A 22,845-nucleotide genomic window follows, 5' to 3' on the forward strand; every position below is an offset into this window, starting at 1 on the left:
GCCGCGGCGCCCGTGAGGGGAGCGGGGCCGGGGCTGCCCGGCCGAGACAGGGGCGGGGGGGGGGGAGGAGGAGCAGGGGCCGGGGCGGCTCCATGTCGGGGCCCCCCCTGCGGGAATAATGATCAGCGCCCCCGACGTGGTGGCCTTCACCCGGGAGGAGGAGCTGGGGGACGAGCTGTACCGGGAGCCGCCGCTGCCCGAGGAATACTCCGTGCCGCTCTTCCCTTTCGCCGGCCAAGGCGCCAACCCCTGGGCCAAGGTCTGCGGCTCCAAGTTCAGCCGGGACTTCATCCTCATCTCCGAGTTCTCGGAGCAGGTGGGGCCGCAGCCGCTGCTGACCGTCCCCGATGACGCCAAGGTGGCGGGCAGCTTCGATCTCAATTATTTCTCCCTTCGGATCATGTCGGTGGATTATCAGGCTTCTTTCGTGGGACACCCTCCCGGCTGCGCCTACCCCAAGCTGAACTTCGTGGAGGACTCCAAAGTGGTGCTGGGGGATTCCAAGGAAGGAGCCTTTGCCTACGTGCACCACCTGACGCTGTATGACCTGGAAGCCAGGGGGTTCGTGAGGCCTTTCTGCATGGCCTACATTTCTGCTGACGAGCACAAAATCATGCAGCAGTTTCAGCAACTCTCTGCTGAGTTCTCCAAAGCCTCTGAATGCCTGAAGACGGGGAACAGGAAGGCGTTTGCTAGCGAGCTTGAGAAGAAACTGAAGGATCTCGATTATACCAGGACTGTGCTGCACAACGAAACCGAGATACAGAAGAAAGCCAATGACAAGGGGTATTACACAACACAAGCCATCGAAAAGGCCAACGAGTTGGCCAGCGTGGAAAAGTCTATTATTGAGCATCAAGACCTGCTGAAGCAGATTAGATCTTACCCCTACAGGAAGCTGAAGGAGTCTGACTTCCATCCCTATGAGCCTGAATGTACGCTGGATCAGGCTGGCGCAGGCAGTGGGCAGGACCTGGCTGCCTCAGACCCCGCTGAGCCAGGCGAAATGCACCTCTACTCCCGCCTGCCCTCCTACACTCCCAAACTCATCAAAGCAAAGCCTGCCAAATGCTTTGACAAGAAGCTGAAAACGCTGGAGGAACTCTGTGATATTTATTTTTTCACCCAAACCCTGGATCAGTTGCATCACATTGAGAGGACTTTCAGAGGTGATGTGTGCTACCTCCTGACAAACCAGATCAGTAGGGCACTTCTGAAGCAACAAAATGTAACTAACTTTCTGTTTGAAGATGTGTCTTTTCTGGATGAAAAAGCACCTGAAAACCAGTACAGAGGCTGCCAGGGACTCAGTCAAGATGCTGCTGAAGGGAAGTGTTCAGAAGAGTCTTCTGCTCCTAAAGTGGTTATCAGCATGGGGTCCTACAAGTCTAGTGTGGAGTGCGTCCCAATCAAGATGGAGCAGGACATGGGTGACCCTCAAGAACCTGTAATGACAGAATCCATAACTTTTGAACACCAGGAGAACCTGGACTATCTCGATGCAGACCTCAAAGGGAGTATCAGTAGCGGTGAGAGCATTGAAGTTCTTGGAACAGAGAAATCTGCGTCTGGGCTGATGAAATCGGAGAGCCAGGCCAGCTTGCCCATCAGCCCGAGCCCCCAGGTGGGCAGGAGCAAGGTAGGCAGCCGGAGGACTGTCAGTGAGGACAGCATTGAAGTCCTCAGTACCTGCCCCTCCGAGTCTCTTATCCCAGAAGACTTCAAAGCGAGCTACCCAAGTGCAATTAATGAGGAACCTTACGTGGATGATGAAGAGGGAGGACTTCGTTTCAACCCCAGATTAAACCCAGGCAATGCTGATGAGCAGGAGGATGCCTCAAACCAGGAAAACTTGGCGCAGATTGATTCTGCTTGCTGTATTGGGAAGGAGAGCCCCAACTTCCTTGAGCCTCTAGCTGATCTGGGTCAGAAGCAGTGTGATGAGGACGGCGTGGTCAGGATTCCCCCTCAGTCATACCGGCAGGCTGAGCAGGGGCTGCGTAGCAGCTTTGTGGGCTCCCCACCCTGTGACAGCGCTTCAGGGGGGCTCCTTCCCCATGAACTCGATTCACGCTACCCCACAGCGGGCAGGGAGGTGAGCAGGACCAGCCTGGATGAATGCTCAGACTCCACGAGCTACATCAGCAGCGCTGCCTCCACCTGCTCCGACCGAACGCCATCTCCTGCTCACCCCGTGTGCCTCGCAAACGAGAGGCATAAAAAGAAGGCTGGGCAGAACGCGCTGCGGTTCATCAGGCAGTACCCCTTTGCCCACCCTGCAATATACTCTCTGCTCAGTGGAAGGACCCTGGTAGTGCTGGGGGAAGATGAAGCAATAGTCAAGAAGCTGGTGACTGCACTCTCCATCTTTGTGCCGAACTGTGGCACTTATGCCAAACCTGTGAAACACTGGGTCACTTCCCCTCTGCACGTGGTGGATTTCCAGAAATGGAAGCTGATTGGGCTCCAAAGGTAAACTGGGGGGCTCTCTGCTTCTTGGTGTCGAGGTATATGATAAAAAAACTGAGTTTACTGAGTGGGGAATTTCGGGGGGGATTTGATGTGCAGAGGCGTTCTCTTTATGTAATCACCTACACAGCTGCCACAGATTTCTGCTTCTGGGATGTATTTGGAGGAGGGTGGTGGGTTTGTCTGCTTCTTTACATTCAGCCTCGCTTAGGAATTAATCTAAAACATCTGCTGGACACTTACTGCTTGGCTCATACTGTTGTTTAGCTAGGAGGTTTCCTGATGTTTTAGATCTTTAGCAAAACAAGGGAACAGATGCAAATGCCAGTGATTTCCTGGCTGTTCTGATAATGAAGTCCTCTTGAAGGGCCCCCTGTGCTTTGTTGCCTTTCCTATCACCTCCTTCTGAAATCCTCAGCGTTTCTGGCTGTTCTGAAGTGAGTGTTGGGTTTGCAGGCACCTCAGTTTGTGTTGACAGGAGCATTCCTGCTGGTGTCAGTGAATGTCCTGTGACACCCGCGTTTCTGGTGAAGGACAGAGATGCAAAGTCAGTGGTTGTGCTGGATCCTCTTGGAAAGGTACAGGTAAAGAGAGTGTTTACAATGTGCTTTAGTGCAGAAAAAAGCCCCACAATGCTTGAAGAACTCATCAGGCTGCGGAGCTGGAACTGCAGCTCAGATGCAAAGGTGACCTGTTCAGGGCAAAGGGCATCATTAAGGCAGGCGTCTCTTCTCCCAGCATCCAGTCCTAAAATGTGACTTTGTAGTTCCTGTTAGCAAATAGCGACTGCTCAGCTCTTAAGATTTTGTCCTTTCCTTTATTGTTGTTACGAAAAGGATTTTCTGTGTGTTATCAGGATGCACTTTTGGTGTGGATATAGCAGGTGGCAGAGAATGCCCACTTCTACCACTGAGGTGGAAAGAACGAATCAGAGCAGTGAGAAGAATACATGTTGCTCAAAACCAAGCAGGAATGGCTTTGGAATGAGTGTTTCTGAGCATCCTGAAAGCTGAAATACAGAAATCTGCTTTCCAAGCTGCTGAGTGTTGCATCTCTGGTGGTTGAGCTGCGAGCTCACCCTGATTTTTGTGCTTGTTAGATAGGCTGCCTGGTCTGCCAGCAGCACCTTCAAAACTCCTCTGCTGTTGGTGAGCTGTTGACAAGCCCTGTTTGCTGGTTGGTTAATGTTTGTGGTTAGATGCAGTTTGTGTGATGAAAAGTCACTTTTGTTTAAAAGCAAAACCAAACAAAAAACAAAACTGCTTGTAAGGTGTGTCAGTCGTTTCGACTCTTCTCTGTGGAACGTTAATTAGTTGTTGAGTTCAACATGGATGCTCTCAGCAAACCATTTATATGAAGGCCACGAGAAGGAACTTGGAGGCTAAATTAATTATTACAGCACAGCTGTGAGGGTGCTGTTCTCACAAAGCCACACTGCCTGGAACAGGGGCAGCTCTTGCACCAGCATTTGGTGCTTCTGGTTTGGGGCTGAGAGCTGCAAATTGCTCACCAGAGCAATTTGAACCAGGCAGAACTGCAGAGCAGAAGGTAGGGTTTGCGTAGGCTTGTAATTTGCATTTAAATAGCATTAATTTAGGCTTGATGAATAATTGCACATTGTACAAGTGCAGCAGATTTGCATCTGGGTGAGGAATGCCTATGCTCAGCCAGGGAATATTCTGGTCTAAGGATGGCTTCCTTTTTAAAGGAAGGTTTTGTTCCTCTTTGAGCTCCTTGGGGCAGCTCCTTCCCAAAACAGACAGAGATGGGGAAGGTGGAACTTGTGGCAAGGGGATTTCTGTTCCCTTCTTGTCACGTCCAGAAGGAAGCCAACAGCTGCTGCGAGATCTGCTTCTGTTACCGCAAATGTCGCTTCCCTCCCTCTCTGTCCTCATTTCTGCATCTCTGAGGGAGGAAGCTGCCCACAGGGCCGTGCTGGTGAAGCAGCACACACTCAGCGTAGATCAGCGTGTGTGGGGATCTGCGAGATCGAGGTTCCCTTGGGGTCTGTCAGACTGGAGGGGCTGTTTGGCCATCCTCATCCGTGCCAGCCTTAATTTACCCTCAATGTGTCAAAAGCTGGCGGGAGTTCAGGTGTGATACAGGGGCACGGGCAGTCTGCTTCATAGCTCTCTGGTTTCCTCCAGCTTAACCTCTCTGTTGCTCTTTCAGGACCGTGTCGCCGGCAGGAGTGAATGTGCTGCACGCCCTGAGCCGCTACAGCCGCTACGTCAGCATCCTGGATGCAGACAGCAAGACGCTCCGCTGCCCGCTGTACAAAGGCACCTTGGTGGCCAGGCTGGCAGACCATCGCACGCAGATCAAACGGGGCAGCACCTACTACATGCATGTCCAAAGCGTCCTCACCCAGCTGTGTTCGAAAGCCTTCCTCTACACCTTCTGCCACCATTTGCACCTTCCCATCAATGAAAGGGAATCGGAGGAATCCGTTGTGAACCGCAGGATGAACTTTCTGAAGCTTCACCTGGGTTTTGCTAATGAAGATGTTAAAATTGTACAGTATTTAGCTGAGCTGCTGAAGCTGCATTACATTCAGGAACCCGGCCAGGGGGTGAATCCTCTGCTCAGATTTGACTACGTTCCCAGCTTTTTGTACAAAATCTAGCAGCCTGTAGGCTGTCGGCCTGCATACTTGGATTCTGATAGAGATCATCCGTGCTTGGCATTGATGCTGTCCACAGTAGCTGTCATACATCAGGAAGGGGCAAAGAAGACATTGTATTTGCAAGCATTTCTGCTTCGTAGAAATCAGTGTCTGAGGGACTGAATTTCAGTGTGGTTCCCTGTTGCTGAGAATGTAGATGTTCCATCACGTAAAACACTGGGCGCTCTGGTTTTAAATGTTAGAAGGGACACTATTAACGCTTAAAATATATCATGGTAGCATCCCAGGGTGATTGTGGCATGGAGGGAGAGATGAGCAGTGCTCAGTGGTGTGCAGCTCCCAAAACATGCAGGACTCTGCACTGAATGTTGTTGCTCCTTTCCACGGAGCCAGAGCAGAGACCAGCAGGGAAATATAAAGGCTGCATGAAGTTTTTAACTCAGTGGTGTCTCACATGTAAGCAGTGTACACAGTGTGCATTTACCTGTGTGAAGCAGCAGCCAATGGTGTTCTTTCCCATGGATTCTCAGCTTTGTTAAAACCTGAAATGGAGTTGAACACTTCAAGTAGGTTTGGCACCAAGGCTCCGCTGCTGTGAATGTAGAGCACTGTGCCTTGTTAATCTGTCACGTCCTGTTTGCTGGGAGAGCTCTGAGAAGGAATCCTAAAAGCTTGTGAAGCTGGGAGCGACCTGCTAAGGAGAGATGGGGTCTGAACTGAATGGGCTCTAAGGTGCTTTTTGTGTTGGAGAGACAAACAGTGCAATTCAGCTGAAGCTATGCTGGGAGACAACAAGCCTCTGCAGCAGGCTTAGTTAGTCAGCAGTTAGTGAGGTACTGGTACTCAGGAGAGGGCTGGAGGAATTGAATGGACTCCACGTTGTATCTGTATAGTTTCTATTTTTGTTGGTTTTGGGGAATTGACTTTTGTGCTTGGTGGCAAAGCCAGGTCAGCGTCACCGCATGCTGGCGTGCCAATTCAGTTTATGTTATTGCTAAGCCATTGCCGTGTCTCGACTACCTCTCACGTTGTGCTCTGGGTGGTTCAGGACAGGGCAGAGCTGCAGATATCCAAGCTCAGACACAAGCACTTTCCTTTTGAAGCTTCCATGCTGCTGTCAGTGCCAGAAGGGCAGTGCCACCATCGCGGTGATGCCGCTGGAAGATTGTTCCCTTTGGTGCTGGGAGCTTTGTGCCAGACAGAGCGCTTCCTCTGGAGTGTGGCAGGAGGTGCAGCTTATTGGCTGCAGCCTGCTCTGTTTGTGCTGTGTGGCAGCTCCTGCGGTACTTCTGAGCAATGGGAAGAGGTCTCACTAGGAAAGCTAGTCTGGTTTTATTTCTTTTTAGCACTTTTCTGACGATGGGATGAGAAACAGCTGAGATTGTACAAGATTCGATGAAGTTCTGTGTTTAATTTTGATTTGCTTGTTTTTAAAACCTCTGTTTACCATGGTCGTGTAAGTCAGAGCCGGAATGGAATGTGATCCTTCCATGCCTGGGGAAGTCTTTGTGTGGATGGAGGCTGGGGTTTGGCAGTATGGGCCTAGTCCCTCTTGAAACACGCTGTGATTACTGTGCTGCTCAGAATCCTGTGCTCCAAAGGCAGGGAGCCTCCGTGGGGAGGCTGCCATCCAGCCACCAGCATTGCCAATTCAACACCAACCTCCTGCTGCCCGGCCTGCAGAGGTCCCTTGGAGCAGTCCAGGAGATGTTGACCAACAAGACAGAGTCTGTTTCAAGTAGCAGCATTGACTGTGGTGGCTTATAGTGGGGCAGGTGGGACTCTTGAGCTCATAACACTCTCCAGAGGGGTTTCAAGGCCAGGGGTTGCTTGTGCTGGTCTCTTTGGTGCACAGTGGGGAAGCAGCACGGCTTCATGTTTGCTGAAAGGGAACAGTGTGCCTGTGCGTGGGGCTGCACACCCTCACAGCATGTTCAAAGACCTTTTCCTTCTCTGATACTATCTGTGTCCTCCTGTACGCTGCTGTCACATGTAACTGGGTCTGCTGGGGAAAGACCTCCACGTCCATGGAAAACGTACTTTCTGAAGTGACTCGAGGTGTCTCCTTGTCGATCTGTGCGCATCTGGATGACTTCCAGGTGAGGTTCCCTGGGATGAGGAAGGCACCAGGCAGTCTGAAGCTCCCTGCGCCCTGCCTGACTCACAGCTCTGAAGAAGCTTCTGTCACAGCGGCTCATGTTTTGTGCTGGGGAACCACCTGCAGGGTTTGAGGAGGGAGGGAGGAACTCTTTGCCTGCTGACTCACGTGTCTCTTCCTGCAGGTTGAAAGCTCAGAGCAGCAGAGCAGGATTGGTGATCAGCACTGGCTGATTTCATAATCGTCGTGGGCTTTATCTGGGAGCTGCCCTCACAGACTGTCAGATAAGTCATTTCTCTTCTACCAAACCTAAAGAACCGATATTCAAGGCTGTGTTGAGCAATACTTGTACTTCCACCAGTCTGACCTGCTTTCTCCACCACAAAGCGCTTCTGAATTTTGGAGGATGCCCTGGGGGCTTCACTGGGGCTGTCACCTGTGTTATCTGCACATGGGGCATTGGGAGGGAGCTGTATGGAAACATGCCTGGGAGCATTTGTCATAAGGACCTTGGATGGCCCCGAGCTCACCTTCCTGCTCAGGGCAGTGAGGAGTTGTGCCAGGCTCCGGGCAGCACCTAACTGACATTGCAGTCGAGGGCAGTTGGATGCAGCTGGTGGTTCAGGAGCTGAATTCCTCTTTGCTCAGTTATTTATCTGTTTTAATGATCTGACTGCACAGTAAAGATCCCTATATTGGCACTTTAAGACATTCTCCTCATCTTCACTGTGTTACCTCACTAGTTTCCAATACTGGCAGACTTGCAACAAGTTAAAATCTTACTAACAGCTCCTGTGAGTAATCCTAGCATGTGTGTTAGCTGGCTCGTACTGCACCGCAGTCCTTCAGCACAGGCAGGGCTGATTCCCTACAGCCACTGCATGATGCTGCCCAGCCTTCCTGCCTCTGCCCTCCGTCCCAGCGCCAGCAGTGCTGTGCACAGTCCTGATCTGCTCCTGCAAGTGCTGCCGCCCGCCCTGCGCTCCTGCATGCTGACTGCAGCTCCATCCTCTGCCGGCTGCTGTGGGATGAAGGCTTTAAGGCCAGCTGGAGAATTCATCATCAGGGGAAAGGCCTCCCATGGCCGGCTGGCTGGGGGAGCAGGGCTCGGTGTTTGTGCTTCTCTTGTCCCCTGCACTGGGAGACATCTGCTTGCTTTGTGCTCTGAGCTGCACTGCCAGCCCCTTTGGGATCCCACCATGAGGATGGTGAGCCATAGGAGTAGGCGATACCAACCCTACGCAGGTTGCATTTCTCAGAGGATGGCGCTTGGGTTTTCTTTCATCCAGTAGCAATCACTTCTAAGCAGCTCCAAAGCTGTCTTGCCTTGACTAGGGAAGCACTGCCTATACTCTAGCAATATTAACCATTTTGTAAGGGCTGGGAGAAGCACTTGAGGAGTGAGATCTGATGTCTCCCCACCCCAGGCCCGTTCTGTGCTTTTCATTCAGCACTGGAATGAATGCAGGCAGCCCCGAGCCCGCAGTCTCAAGGCAAGTGACTGCCCACACTGCTGGTTTGGCATCCTAGAGAGCTGGGCAGGACCCACTGCAGGACACGGGGCTTATAGCAGCACCTCTAAGTGTGCTGGGCAATTGGGTGAGCTCTGTGGGCTGACGGAGGGTGCCAGCTCTGCGCTGTGCCCCCAAAGCACAACGTTAGACTGTGCAGGGCTGTACCCTGCTATTGGAGGGAGCTGCCACTTGCTGCCAGAGCTGGGGAGGGCACAGAGCTGCGGCTCACTGTTCATGGGATGTATTTTAACTGGAAGGCAGAAACACAGGGTACCCAGCCCTGCTGCTCACCCCGGTGCAGGGCAAGCACAGATGGGGATGGGGCTGGGGTAGGAGCTGCCTGTGAGGGCTGCGAGGAGGCTGTGATGAATTCTCATCTTATTTTAAAGCACTGTATCCTATTACTGCATGTTGAGTTACGTGTGCGTGTGCCTGTGTGTACTGAATGCTTGTGTCAGTAGTTAGAGCGAGTGTGACGGGAGAAGTCCAAGAAGCATGTCTCAGTGTCGTGCTGTGTTACTGCACAAGAACAACATATGTTAACACCAAATGACTAGTCTGAGAAATGTACTTAAAAACAAAACAAAAAAAAGAATTATTTATTTGGGTTCAGATATTTTTGAAATACAAAAACCTGGTTGTATTTTTTAAAGCTTATAATTCTTGTCATACGTTGTGGTTAAATTCTTAATTTTACTGTGCTTATTAAAAAATGGTTCTACCCAATAAGGTGTGTCCTCAGAGGTCTGAGAAACCCCTGCAGGTGTTGGGTCGTGCTGTGGTGAAGCTGGACTGGTGGCCCCAGCAGGGCCGCTCTCTGGGTATGGGATGAGGCTCAGCTCTGGCAAAATGTGTGGAGACCCAAAAGGAGAGATGGTGTGTGTGTAGGAAGGAGAGCATTAAAAGCTGAAGCCAGGAAGACTTTGTGTAAGCCTTTGAAGTTCCTGGGTGTGGGATCCTGAGTGCTGGCTCCTGGCTGTCCCTCCTGCCTGTGAAGTTCTATGTAATCTCATCTACTGCTCCCATAGCAGATCAATCCCAGACCTTGCCCTGAGGACATTGTGGGATTTCCTTCTGCTTAGGCCCATTTGTAAAATGTATTGGTGAAAGGGTTGGTCTGTTGGTCTGAGCTCAGAGGGGCTCCAGTCTCAGAAACAGGAAGGGAAGGTGAGGGAGAGCCAGATGAGGAGCTGCTGCGTGGGGTCAGCACCAGTAGGAAGATGCAGGGAGAAGGCACCAGGGCGATGGGCTCATTCCAGCAGTATGAGTGTGCCACGGTCCCTGGTACTTCCTTGGCTCTGAGAGTGGACACAGTGCCTCCCATTACAGGACTGGCAGTCCTGGGAGTGGGAAGGTTGCTGCGAATGCCTCCACTTCTTCCTTCAGTGCCTTTAGCTCTCCCCGGTATTTTTCCTCCTCCAGTTTCTCCTTGAATTCCTTCAATGTTGCCTTGGGGCTCATGTCCTTCTGCACGCGCAGTGTCAGCTCAATGCCTGCCGGGATGGGAGATGTGTGGCTCAGCCCCATCTACAGGCAGGTGCCACGTCCAGCAGCTCTCTCAGCCCTGCCATGGCTGGCGTGGTTGGGGCTGCTCCCCATGACGCTTGGAGGAGCTGGGCTGCCAGGGACTCGCTGCCCTGTGCCACCACCTGCTTGAGGAAATGGGACCCTCACCTTTGTGGATGTACTGAGCCACCTTGCGGAAATCATCCTGTCGAAAGCCACGGGAGGTGAGAGCTGGTGTCCCGAAACGCAGACCGCTGGGACGAAGGGCACTGACATCACCTGCACCAGAACAAGCAGTGTGTGACCTCACTCCAGAACTGCTGCGCATGGAGACGTGGCCTGGCCCCCAGGGGCTGGGAGTTCTGTGAGAAGCTCTGCATGGCCCTGGGGGAGCACAGGGCACGAGAGACATCCAAGCAGATGGGGCAGGATATGGAGCTTGTGGGATGCCTACCAGGGCACGTGTTCTTGTTGCAGGCGATGGAGCAGAGTTCCAGCACCCGCTCGGCCCGGCCACCATCAGTGCCTCTGCTGCGCAGGTCCAGGAGGATGAGGTGGTTGTCAGAGCCCCCTGCAGAGAGAGGGGAGTCGAGGTGAACGCTTGAGACATCAGCAAAAGAGAAAAAACTAAAAGGCTCAAGAGTGCAGCTGTTAACAAATAGTTTTTCTGAAGCTCTGAGAACTACTCCAGCAAAGCTCTGCCCATCGTGCCTGTGCACGTGTTGCCCCAGTGGTTGGCTCAGACCTGGGACATGAAGCTGGCCCCAACCCAGGCAGCTGAGGCTGCTCCTTACCTGTGACAATATCATAGCCCAGCTCCATCAGTGCTGCCGCCAGTGTCTTGCAGTTGGCCACCACCTGCTGCTGGTAAGCCTTGAACTCGGGAGTCATGGCCTGCTGCAGTGCCACAGCGATCCCTGGGGATGAGGCACAGCAGTGAGCTTTTGAGGACCAACAAAAGTCATCTTGGAAGCCAAGGAACCTCATGGACAATCCCTTCCCCTAACCATGCAGGATAGGAACAGCCTGGTTTCTCCCTCAGCTGCATCAAGCTGGCTGCTCTTTGCTGCTATAACTCTCAGCTGGAGCACTCTGCCCTGATACTGGGGCTCAGAGCTGAGCCAGGATGCCTTTGTCCCCTCCACACCATCCCAGCCCAGTGCAGGTGCATACCCGCGATGGCATGGTTGTGTGGCCCTCCCTGCAGCCCAGGAAAGACCGCTTGGTTGATGAGGCTCTCCAGGTTGTAGAGTGTTTCCTTCCCTGTCTTGGGGTCTGTGCTGCGGGTGCCTGTGGGAGGAGAGAGCAGGGTAACATATAAGGCAGCTCAGGGAGGAAATTATGCTTGTTCTTCAAATCTGAGCCTTTGGGATGCCCCCAGTCTCTTTGCCCTTCCTATTTCCCATCAGGAGCAGGAAGGAGCTTTAACCTGCAGCTCCCCTGGCCTGGGTGGAGTGTTTCTCACGGCTCAGATCAGGCACCTTTGCGATAGAAGATCATGCCGGCCCTGCAGCCCCTCAAGGTCTTGTGGGTGGTGGTGGAGACGACGTCACAGTGTTCAAATGGTGAGGGCACAACACCAGCGGCCACCAGCCCACTGATATGGGCCATGTCGGCCATCAGGTAGGCACTGTTGGCGTCGGCAATCTGTCGCATGCGGGCATAGTCCAAGTTGCGTGAGTAGCAACTGACACCTGCAATAGGACAAGAGGGAATGGCCTCAAGTTGTGCCAGGGAAGTTCCGTTTGGATATTAGGAATATTTAGGCACTGACACCTGCCCATGGGCCCCTTCCAGCTTGGGTTGTTCAGTGATTCTGTTCTATAATTCTGCAGCATCCCACTGCAATTGCCCACTGGTTTCAGGATGCCACCCCGACTGGTGTGTAAGTATTGCTCCCTACCTGCTATAATCAGCTTGGGGTGGAACAGACGGGCGTTCTCCTCAAGTCGGTCGTAGTCAATGTAACCAGTCTTGGGATTCACCTGGGAGAGGAAGAGAGAGGTTCAGCCATGTTGGCAGGGGTGAAGATCAGTTGCTCTCAAGAGGTTCTTTCACTTATGAAGGCCATGACCCGGCTCCCACTGGAGCAGCTTTCCATACCTTGTAGGGCATGGACTCAAAGAAGACAGAGGTGGCAGAGATCTTCTTCTTGTCCGTCATGAATCCGTGGGTTAGATGGCCCCCGTCAGGCAGGTCCAGCCCCATGATCCTGCCGTGGGGCTCCACCAGGGCCGTGTACACCGCAAAGTTAGCGGGTGACCCTGTGGCAGGAGCACACGAGGCAGTTCAGAGGTGCTGGGGCATGCAGAGGCCACCACAGCCTGTGCTGCCTCCCCTGGGGATGCCGTTACCTGAGTAGGGCTGGACATTGACACCCCACTTCTGGGGGTCAAGGCGGAATGCCTGCAGGGCTCGCTTCTGGCACAGCCTTTCCAGCTCATCTACAAACTCAGTCCCACCATAGTACCTGCAGGTAAAGGACGGGGAAGGAGTTACACTGAGGTTGGTGTCTGCCGAGAACAAAACCTCAAGGTTAAAACTAATCTCTTCATTTAGGAATGTGTACCCAAGGCAGCGCCAGCTGTGAGACCAGGATGCTGCTGTTTGCAAGCAGCAGACATGACCCTGCTACAATTACCTGGTGCACAGCCAAGGACAGAAGCTGAGAGGGTCAGATCCTGCCCTGCAGGAGCTTGGTTGCCAGCACCAGGACATGGCTTCCTTCCCAGAGATGAGGTCTTGAGGTGAACATGGCAGTGCAGATGGTCCCTGTCCCCTCCCTCCCAGAGTGTGTGTGTCTCAGGCTCTCCCCAGCCCCCTACCTCTGTCCAGGGTAGCCCTCAGAGTATTTATTGTTCAAGCAGGATCCCAGCGCCTCCAGGACTGCGCAGCTCGCAAAGTTCTCTGATGCAATCAGCTCCAGCCCCAGCCTCTGCCGCTGCTTCTCCTTCTTGATGATGTTGTACACCTTGGGGAAGGAGAGAAAGCTTCACTTGTGCTGCTCTTCACAGAGGTGTGGGTGCTGCATGGCATGGGATGAGCCCTCAGAGGAGTCAGGACACCAGAGAACAGTCTGAAAGCCACTGAATAAAGGAGGTGAGGTCCCTTCTTGGTACAGCTAATCACACGTCCTGCCACATTCTGAGTTTCTGTGGTAGATACCACAAAGCCATCAGATAATTCAGCTCTTGCTTGGGCTGGAGCCAAGGGTAATGGCTGCGGGTGGCTGTGGAGTGCTGGGCCTGGTGCAGGCGTCTGAGCTCCAGGCAAAGAGTTATGAGCAACGGCTGAGAAATTACAGCCACAGTACGTGCATGGTGGTTGCAAGGCCCGGGGGCTGGCTGAGTCCCAGCAGATTAGCCTTGCACTGTGCCCCTGGTTCAAGGAGGCTGGTGTCCCAACTGCTCTCACCTCGGGGTCGTTCCTGTCAAGTGGCTCCAGCAGCATCTTATTGTGGGAGGCCCAGAGCTCTGCGCTGGGGAGGCTCCCAGCACCCTGTGCCACGTTCGCCATCTGTCCGCTGTCACTGATGCCACCTGCAAAAGGCAAGGGGGGGTGTTTATTACAGCAACATGGCCATTGCCAGTACCCTCCTGTTCTCTTCCAGCCTGGACATCGCACAACTGAGGTGTGTGGCTTCCTCCTGCCCCTCCCTCATCCTTACGCTTGGGGAAGCGGGGAACCCATAAGCAAACGTGACAGACTCCAGCAGTACCATTTCATTTCACTCAGGCTTTAGACCTGAACTCGCTCTAAGCCCAAGGCAGCAGAGCCCCTCAGCACTGAGCATTGCCAAGCAGCGCACCAACTCCAGAGCAGGCACGGCGGCCCAGCTCCAGTCCTGGCTGTACACAGAGTGTCTTTTTATCCATTAACCCCGCAAGGCCGCAGAGGGGCCGTGAGCCGGTTGTTAAGCAATCTGCTCCGTTCAGCGGTGCGGCCCCCGCTGGGCTCAAAGGCCCGGCTGTCCCGGGGCTCCACTGGCAGCGGTGAAGCTGTGAGAAATGCGGGTTGAAATGAAGGAGCACTGTGAGAGGTGCTGTGCGAACGCACGCTGCTGGCAAAGGGCTGCAGAGAGAACAAAGCTGCCAGAGAGCGCCCCATTGCCACCCTCCTGGTGGGACACGAGCGTGGGCACGGCCCTGGAGTTTCACCCGCCGCGTCCCACATGGCTCCATCGCATCCCATAGCCAGGACCCGGTACCCGCCCGTACCGAGCTGCAGCACCGCCCGCCCCGCTCGCACCTCGCTGTCGCCCCGCTCGCACCTCGCTGTCTCCCCGCCCGCCCCGCCGTCCCGCTCCGCACCGATTCGGATCCCGATCCCGGCCCGCTCAGCCGCCCCGCGGCAGCCCGCGCGCCTAGCATAGGCTGCCGTGTCACACCCCTCCAGCTCTCGACCAATCAGCGTCCGAGCGATGAACTTTGCGACAACTCTTCGTCCAATCCGCGGCTCGTTCCGCCTCCTCCCGCTCCCCATGACCCGCGCTCAGGCGGGGCGGGCCGCGCTGCCGGCACGAGGGCTGACCTTGGCCGGGCCGGGCCCTGCGCACACGGCGGCCGCCCTCCTCCCAGCGCCGGGGCTCCCCGCCAGCAGAGATTCCCCTCAGCCCTCCTGCCAGCCGTGGAGGTTCTCCCCGCCGCCCTTATCCTTGCTGGCGGGGCTGCTGGCCGGGGCGATGCGCTGAGCACGGCGGGGCTGCTGTGCGTGGTACGCGGGCACGGTGTGGGCTGGGAGCGCTGCCTGCTCCCGCTGCGGAGGGCGGCCCTGCTGCACTGTGGGGTGTCCTGGTGCCCCGGAGGAAGGTTTCAGCCTCGGAAAGATGAGGCTTGCAGGCAGGAGTGTGCTTCACACCCAAGCAGGCACTTGGGTTTGGTCAGCCTGACCCAAGAGACCACGGCCAGAGCTTCAGGGGTTAAACCAGAGTGCTGCAAATTGAGGAACAGAGTTAGGGAATAAGCAGTCCCAGTAAATTCCTTGTGATCCCAAGTGATGGAAAAGCAGAGCGTGCTCTGTGAGTCACAGCGGTGAGCAGCAGTTCTCAAAGCAGTGGGGCTGCAGTGCGTGGGGCTGCAGTGTGTGGGGCTGCAGTGTGTGGGGCTGCAGTGCGTGGGGCTGCGGGCAGGGCTGGAGCAGAGCAGTGCTGCGGTGAGTGCTGCCGGGTCCTGGTGGTGGGGGCTGCTGGGTACAGGGGTGGCTGTGTGGGTACAGGGTACCACAGCTCCCCACCTCGGATGCTGCTCTGCCTGCGGTGTACGTGTCCTTAGTGCTTTTCTCCCAGGTAACAGTGGTAGGACAGAAGGTAACAGCCTTAAGTTGCATCAGGGGAGGTTCAGGATGGATGGTAGGAACAATTCCTGATCCAAAAGCTGCCCAGGGAGTGATGGGGTCACTGTCCCTGAGGTGTTCAAGAACCATGGAGATGTGACACTGAGCCAGTGGGCACGGTGGGGACGGGCTGGGGTTGGCCTTGATCTTGGGAGAGCTTTTCCAACCTTAATAATTTTATGATACTGTGATAGCTGTTGAAGGAGCAATCTTTGAACTTGATCATTCGAACAGTTTTTAGCTCTGTTGATTTGTCTGCCATCACCAATTGGCCGCAGCTGTGCAATCTGGCTGTTTGGAGTTCTGCCCTCAGCCCAGGGCTGGCTGCTGTCACAGACTGCTCACAGATGAGTTGTTCTGACACTGCCAATGCCAGCGGCAGAGCCTGGGCTGGTGTCTGGGGTCACAGGGTGACAGGGAGACAGGGCAGATGCCAACCCTCTGCCCACAGCCCCGTGGGCCCGCTGGTATGGAAAGAGCTGCAAGCAAAACGATCTTTGATATCATTTATTTTCTGCTTCTCAGTGTCAGCGGGCTGGCTGTCAGTGCGGGTGACAATCTCTGTGGGCATCCAGGGACTTCCCAAGAGATGAGTAATTTGTTTCAGTCTTGGCAGGTCCCTGTCTGTAAAAGCTTGCAGCACTGGGACTCTGAGTTGTCCCCGTGGTGGCTGAGCCTCTGCTCAAATGTGTCCCTTCCTGCTGCCATCATCCTTTCATGACAAGATCAGATCAACTCAAAACGTTCAGACTGCCTTCCTCCCTCTGTATCGGTTCGCTCGGATCTTGCTCCAATGGCTTGAATTCCTCATGCGTCATGAGTATTTATCTGCCATTCTGAAACTTTAGATGTCCTATAGAGAAGCATGTTCATTATTGAGTCACTCTTAGTGCTTATTTCATCTTTGCATGTCCATTTTGTGTACAGTCGCAATCAAAGATTCTCCCCAGAGTTATGGGAGCTGCAGATAATAGCAGTGTGTGCTGTTATGGTTTCAGGACCCCAGCTTGCTGGCAATGGAGAGCATCTCTTCTTCTCCATCACCCCTCCCTGACAGCTCCCCCTCCATGCCCTCTGGGAATGCCACAGCCTACGACCACTACTCTGGCCTGCAGAAGAGCCTGCATGTCCTCTCCATGGTGGTGTACAGCATTGCCTGTGTGCTGGGGGTGACGGGGAACGGCCTCGTCATCTGGATTGCAGGCTTCAAGATGAAGAAGACGGTGAACTCAGTGTGGTTCCTCAACCTGGCCATCGCTGACTTCATCTTCACCTTTTTCCTGCCCCTCAGCATTGCCTACACCGCTCTGGATTTCCACTGGCCCTTTGGGAAGCTGCTGTGCAAGTTGAACAGCACCATCGCCTTCCTCAACATGTTCGCCAGTGTTTTCCTCCTGATGGTCATCAGCGTGGATCGCTGCGTGGCCGTGGCCTTCCCCGTGTGGTCCCACAACCGCAGGAGCCCAGAGCTGGCAGCCAGGGTCGCTCTGGGGACGTGGGGCATGGCTGTCCTGCTCAGCTCCCCGTACCTCATTTTTCGTGACACCGCGGTCAGTTCCCGTAACATCACCAGCTGCTATAACAACTTTGCGCTGTCTGATGACTACACGGCCGAGGAGACACGGAGGCTGTGGAGGATGCGGCACAAAGCGATGATCGTAACACGGTTCTTATGTGGATTCCTCATCCCCTTCACAGTGATTCTCATCTGCTACAGCGTTGTTGCCGTCAAGCTGAAAAGAAGGCAGCTGGCCAGCTCTGCAAAGCCGTACAGAATTATCATTGCCGTCACAGTCTCATTCTTCCTCTGTTATTTCCCCTACCATGTCTTCTCCTTGCTAGAAATATCTCAAAACTCTTCCAGTCATGAGATGAAAATGGCCCTTTACATAGGAATCCCGTTGGTTTCCAGCCTCGCTTTCTTCAACAGCTGCATAAACCCCATCCTGTACGTCTTTGTGGGGCCAGATTTCAAGGAGAAGTTTTGCCAGTCCATCCTGTCGACCTTCGAAGGGGCCTTCAGTGAGGAGTCAATGCTGGGCAGCCTGAGCAGCAGGAGGAAGTCCAGGTCTGCCTCGGAAGCAGAAGTCCCAAGGCTCTGAGTGGGCATGGTTCAGCATGGGCACCACTGCAGGGCAGTTTTCTCTCCTCCTCCTCTTCTTCTCCTCTCTTCCTCTCTTTCTTTCCTGATTTGTCACAACATCCCATTTTTAGTAGACAACCCTTTGTAAAGGTCACTAAGTCTGTGACTTTACTGACAGGGCTCCCTTTCTTTTCCCTTCTCTCTGGCATCCTTCAGCCATGAGAAGCAGCCTCTGAATTCAGTGGGGTCACCTTGTAGGCACCTGAGTCTACATCGCTACTGGGTTCATCCCCAGGGCATTCCTGAATGGCAAGTTAGCTGCTGAGAGGATGGGTTGTTCTCCGCACTTGCCAGGCTTTCCTGGCAGCCAGGCTTTGCTGGGATGCAAAAATTCTGGGGTTCCACCAGGGGGCAAAATTGGATACAGGTGTGCTGGCAGCATGCACAGTCTGCACTTCAGCTGACCAAGAAGGGAAGAGCTGCTCCATAAATTCCTTATAATTAAATCAGCAAAGAAAATGCATCTTTTCCTGTGCATTATGCCAGTCTGCTGCTAAATTTTAAGTAGAAAATGATTCAATTACAATAAAAGCAGCATGAACATGCAGTGGGATCTGTCTGGAGGCACTTTTGCAAATGCAGCTTTTAAAGAAATAGGATCAAATGAGGTGGAATGAGGTGGCTATGTGTATTTCTGTAGGGTCTGGGCTTGCTTCGTACTTTCCTTCCCGAGACAAGTTACTGGTTGTGTCCCACTTACTCAGGTTTGGTGTTCAGCATAACTGCTCCTGAGCAGTGCTATTCCACATCTGTATTTGACCTGCTTCTGGCCCTCGTATAGCTGAAATGCCTCATTTTGTACTGTTGGTGAATGAATATTAAACTCTATTAAACTTATTTAAAGCATACCCAGCCTGCTGTGCTGCCTGTGTGATCCATTCCAAATGTGCATGCTCATGTTTGCTAACAAAATCGATAAGAAGATTCAATACCCACGATTTGGAAATTGCTCCCAGTCACTCCCCCCCGACTGACGTAGGCAGCACTCAGCCCAGGGCTGCGTGGGGAGGTTTGTCTGGGGCATGTCTGAAACCCAGCAATGCCAAGAAGGAAGAGCAAATTTAGGATTGGGTTTGCCTGGATCTCACCTTTGCAAAGCGCTTAAAATGCTGGTGGGGTAGAAGGGAAGGTTCCCATCCCAACAAGGGGCAGCTGTGTGAGCAGGTGCTGGTATCACATCTCCTTCCCCTGCCTGTAACACAGCACAAACTGCCACTGTCCCATTTATGCTGCTAGGAAGCTGCCTCTGAGCTGCTCACGGAACCTCATTGCTCCAATGGTTGGAAAATCTCTGTGTGTATCCCAGCCTGAATGTATGAATGTGCACGTCTCTCATTTCTGTGTGGATGACAGATCTGTCACTTGAACACGTTAGGGATTAATTACAGGTCCGTTGGGTCACACAACATTAAATGAAGGTTGTGATCCTACAGGCATGCATGTACTTAACCTTGAATTCATGCGTAATCCCACTGAGATCAGGGAATGCAGCAAGACCATCCATATGTCAAGCATGAATGAACAGAAAGATTTACCCTTTACCACAAATTGCTGCCTGTCATCCAGATAAAACTGCAATGTTTGCTATGCAGTGCAATGCTGGGGCTGTTTACTCGCTCCTGGTGGTAAATAGCAGCATTGATTGCAGTGTCAAGGTTGTGCAGACCAGTGTTTGCTCTTTCTGGTTTTCTTCATCTGTTTGCAGAGCCCACATAATTCCTTGTGACAAGCAGCATCTCTGAGATTGCTGAACCAAAGCCTTGGCCTCCCACTGTGCCTCTCTCATCACCCCAGAGCCCTTGAACTTGGACCATCAAAGTTTGGGATAAGAAAGGATGTAATTTTCTGGGCCATTTGATGGTACAGGGCTCTGATGTCAGTGCAGCAGAGTCTAGATGGTATAAGGAACTGCTACTGAAATACCAGGAGAGCAATGTACAGAGCACCACCTTCTCCCTGGCATCCCAGCAAAGGGCAGAGTGCCATTAGCACAGCAGCTGCAGCAAATCCCATTTAACCCCACAACTGAATTGTCTTTTCTCTCTAAGTTGCCTTCTCTCTAAGTGGCACGTTATTCTGGTTAAGCAAAACAGCGTGCCTTCACACAGCTCTCTCTCCTTGCATGATGGGGAAGGGACTTAGAGAGCTGCAAACAGCTGTTTGTGAGAACACCTGTCAAAACACTGTTGGGGAACAAAGTGGGAAAGGGAATGTTTTATTGGCAGTAACCTACAGTTCGTGGCCATTGCTGTGTTGCAGGATGGTCACAGAAACAGTTTTGTCAGCCTGGGTCTCATCCCAAGCCCTTGTGCAAAGCTGACACCATATGGGGTTAGGTTGCCCAGGGAGAGGTTCCAAGATAAACCTCCCACTGTATCGAGCTCCCTTGTGTTCAGACTACCCCACTATGACAATGATCACTGCAGTAGTCCCTCAGTCCCAACTGGAAGGTAGGCTATTCATTCTCTTTGATATTCATATTTGCCATGTGTGTAAAATAAAAAAGCTCGAATGAAGAAAAAACCCAAAGACAAAGGAACAATCCTAAGGGGTCAAACAGCATTTTTGGCAGCTGTGCCCCCCTCTGACGCAGCTTTGCTCTCAAGGCTCTTTCAGATGTGATCAGTTGGGTGGTGCTGGGCATCAGGAACAGCCTGAACCCCTGCTATTTGCAGTCGTTGGTAAGGTACAGGTCGGCTGTCCTGCTGGCATTGGTCTGATTGGCCCTGCAGAGGGGCGGCTCTGTGGGCAGGCTGACAGCTCCACTCCTACAAATAGGGTTGGGATTTACTGAGCCATTTGAGGGGGGCATGTTGGGTTCAGTTGTGTGTGGAAGGAGCTGAGAACAAGCAAGTTTTGGTAGCTGGGGAGCTTAGTATGAAGTAGCAAGGTAGTGTGGGAATTGTGATGAGGTGCTTTGGAGGTGGGTGAGGTGAATATGGTGTCACCAAAGTGTCTTGGTGACAGAGAAAGGCTTGGCAGGTGATTTGTGGCTGGAGGCTTTGTCATGGCAGAAAACCCAAGGCCTGTGCCTTGTGAGCGCCCCCTGCGCTGTTCAGAGCTGTCCTCAAGGGAAGGAGGCACCTTTGCTACCTGCTGCAGGTGGGAGGAATTATGGAATGAGGCTAGTTTGGGTGAGTGAAAACAGAACTGGCAAAATCCCAACACAACTGTGACCAGTCCTGATTCAATCCCAGGCTAAGTGGTACCAGCTCAGCGGGCCATTTCTGGTTGGATAAAGGTCTACCAGGATTGTATGGTGTTCTTTGTGAAAAAGTAAGCGTAGTATTTTCATTGTGCTGGGGCACCGCTGTGGTACAGCTGGATTTTGAGACACAGCAGCTTCTGTAAGGAATGCAGGATCTTAGACAAGGATTTAACTAAGATGCCAAGGAGTTAAAGCCAGGGGTGGCTTACAGCATGTAGTCCTTGATAGCAGCTGGTTATTGCTATGCCTGGCAGTTCTACATAGCAAACATTTACAGTTAGGATTTCAAGTAGGGGTGCAGCTGCTTTGCTTTGGAGGATAGCAGGTGATTCTGGAGGTGGGAGAAGCTGCAGAGCAACCAGGAGCAAACCAACCAAGCAGAATCTCAAGAAGAGGCTGTGCTCTTTCCTTGGAACCAGGAGAGCGTAGAAATAAAGAACTGAGATCAGAACAGTTAAGAGGGAAGAGGGAGGGAAGAGCAGGAGCTGAGACAGCTTTAGAAGTACCAGCAGCGGATGGTGGGTGCAGATGGGTGGAAGTGATTTCAGCAGGGGAGGAAGTTCTCCTTAGATGCTCCTAAATGAGCCAATAAAAGCCTGTGAGAAGCCTACTAGTTCTCTTGCATTTCTTCTGGTGAAATCTCCTGGGTGAGTAAAACTTTTAAAGTGTCCCACTCTTGAACCTGGGGAACGGGCTCGTTAGATAAGGTCAAGCTAAAGGCAGTGTATGGAGGTCCATCATTTCTTGGTACTGCAGCTGGGTAAGGATCCCAACCTGCACAGGTGTTTGTGTGGTTTTGCTGCTCTGGGCTCAGCCCTGTTCTGCACCAAGCTGGAAGAGATCAGGGTGCTCTTTGGTCCTCCCTGCACCTCTCCCAGCTTCTGCCTAGCTGCTCTGGGCAGAGCTGGAAGTCAGCAGCAGCAATCTCTTTACTTTCCTTCCCCCCCCCCCCCCCCCCCCCCCCATATCTGTGTGTGAAGCACAGGATTTCCTCTCTACTGAGCTGTTTTCATTAGCAAGCCTGCTGTACAGTGACCCACACCTAATTCAGACCTTTCCTGTATCTTCACTGAGAGCCTGGCACGATGCATGCTCACCTCCTCTGTGTAGAAGAGCAGTAGCTTTGTGCAGTAATGCAGTAAATGGCAAGCCAAACTAGGACCCAGTGGGTAAGACAGCGGAATGCAGTGTTTGGCACTGTGTAGCTGTTCAGCTTCCCTAAAATGACACAACTCCATTGTTCAGTGGCTTTTGTTTAAGGGAGAATTGAAGGGCAAACCACATCTGTAAACAGAGCTACTGACTGTTACACAAACTTTACAGGACATTGCTGCATGCAATCACAGCAAAGAAGAGAATATGTGAACAAAGCGGAAGATGCTACTGCTGGTTCTTGTTCCAGGGCAGCGTTTGCTCAAATCCTTCCCTTTCATCCAGCTTGAGAAGTTTTCCTGTGCAGTGACCTGTTAAACACTGCCTATTCCAACAAGTCTGTTGTTTCTTTGTTGGAAGGCTGATAGGAGATAACTCCATGCCCGTGCTGAAGGTTGATGTGGCAGATCTGTTAATCATTTCAAACTGACCTGGAACTCTCAGTACTGTTAGAAATGGGAAAACAAACTAATCTGTGGTGGTTTTATATGTTTATATTGTATATACATTTTCCCCAAAGCTTTGTGACTTAGGAGGAACATTACTATAATAGAAGGAGTTGGTGCCTGTTTCCTGCAGACAGCCAAGCCATGGTTAGGCATTAATATTTGATTAAACAAAGAGGGAGTGCTGTCTATTTAGCCCTGCACATAGATAAGATGCCTGCTCTGCTCTGGGGCCTTTCTTAAGGCACTTTAGTTCCCAGAAATGGGGAATGCTATTTTCCAGATCACTTCCAAGCACAGTGGAGATTCAGAGATCTATTTATAGCTGCTTTGAGCTCTGCCTCACTATCTG

General features: G+C 52.7%; 3 protein-coding genes across 4 annotated transcripts; 2 read left to right on the forward strand and 1 right to left on the reverse strand.

The window, feature by feature from the left end:
* Positions 1-10: 10 nt before the first annotated feature.
* On the forward strand, positions 11-9,431 carry SMCR8 (SMCR8-C9orf72 complex subunit). Its single transcript, XM_072349406.1, has 2 exons — positions 11-2,472; positions 4,642-9,431. Exons 1-2 carry the CDS (start codon positions 119-121, stop codon positions 5,093-5,095), a joined length of 2,808 nt encoding a protein of 935 aa, XP_072205507.1. The 5' UTR covers positions 11-118; the 3' UTR covers positions 5,096-9,431.
* Positions 9,281-14,610, reverse strand: SHMT1 (serine hydroxymethyltransferase 1). 2 transcript variants are annotated; one of them, XM_072349407.1, is made up of 12 exons: positions 14,524-14,610; positions 13,628-13,752; positions 13,039-13,184; positions 12,568-12,683; positions 12,317-12,477; positions 12,117-12,198; positions 11,695-11,907; positions 11,387-11,503; positions 11,008-11,130; positions 10,668-10,784; positions 10,382-10,492; positions 9,281-10,200 (listed from the first exon to the last, which is right to left on the reverse strand). In XM_072349407.1, the coding sequence occupies exons 2-12, from the start codon at positions 13,727-13,729 to the stop codon at positions 10,031-10,033; spliced, it is 1,458 nt and encodes a 485-aa protein (XP_072205508.1). In that variant the 5' UTR covers positions 13,730-13,752; positions 14,524-14,610; the 3' UTR covers positions 9,281-10,030. The 2 variants fall into 2 exon arrangements, with proteins under 2 accessions (XP_072205508.1, XP_072205509.1); XM_072349408.1 differs by having other exon boundaries at positions 9,891-10,200; positions 14,484-14,571.
* A 1,935-nt stretch (positions 14,611-16,545) lies between these two features.
* Positions 16,546-17,771, forward strand: LOC140258768 (chemerin-like receptor 1). The gene has a single exon (XM_072349413.1). The coding sequence runs from the start codon at positions 16,561-16,563 to the stop codon at positions 17,644-17,646; it is 1,086 nt and encodes a 361-aa protein (XP_072205514.1). The 5' UTR covers positions 16,546-16,560; the 3' UTR covers positions 17,647-17,771.
* The last annotated feature ends 5,074 nt before the right edge of the window (positions 17,772-22,845 follow it).

This window comes from Excalfactoria chinensis, chromosome 14 (assembly GCF_039878825.1).
Source record: "Excalfactoria chinensis isolate bCotChi1 chromosome 14, bCotChi1.hap2, whole genome shotgun sequence".
In the NCBI taxonomy this organism is placed as follows: Eukaryota; Metazoa; Chordata; class Aves; order Galliformes; family Phasianidae; genus Excalfactoria; species Excalfactoria chinensis.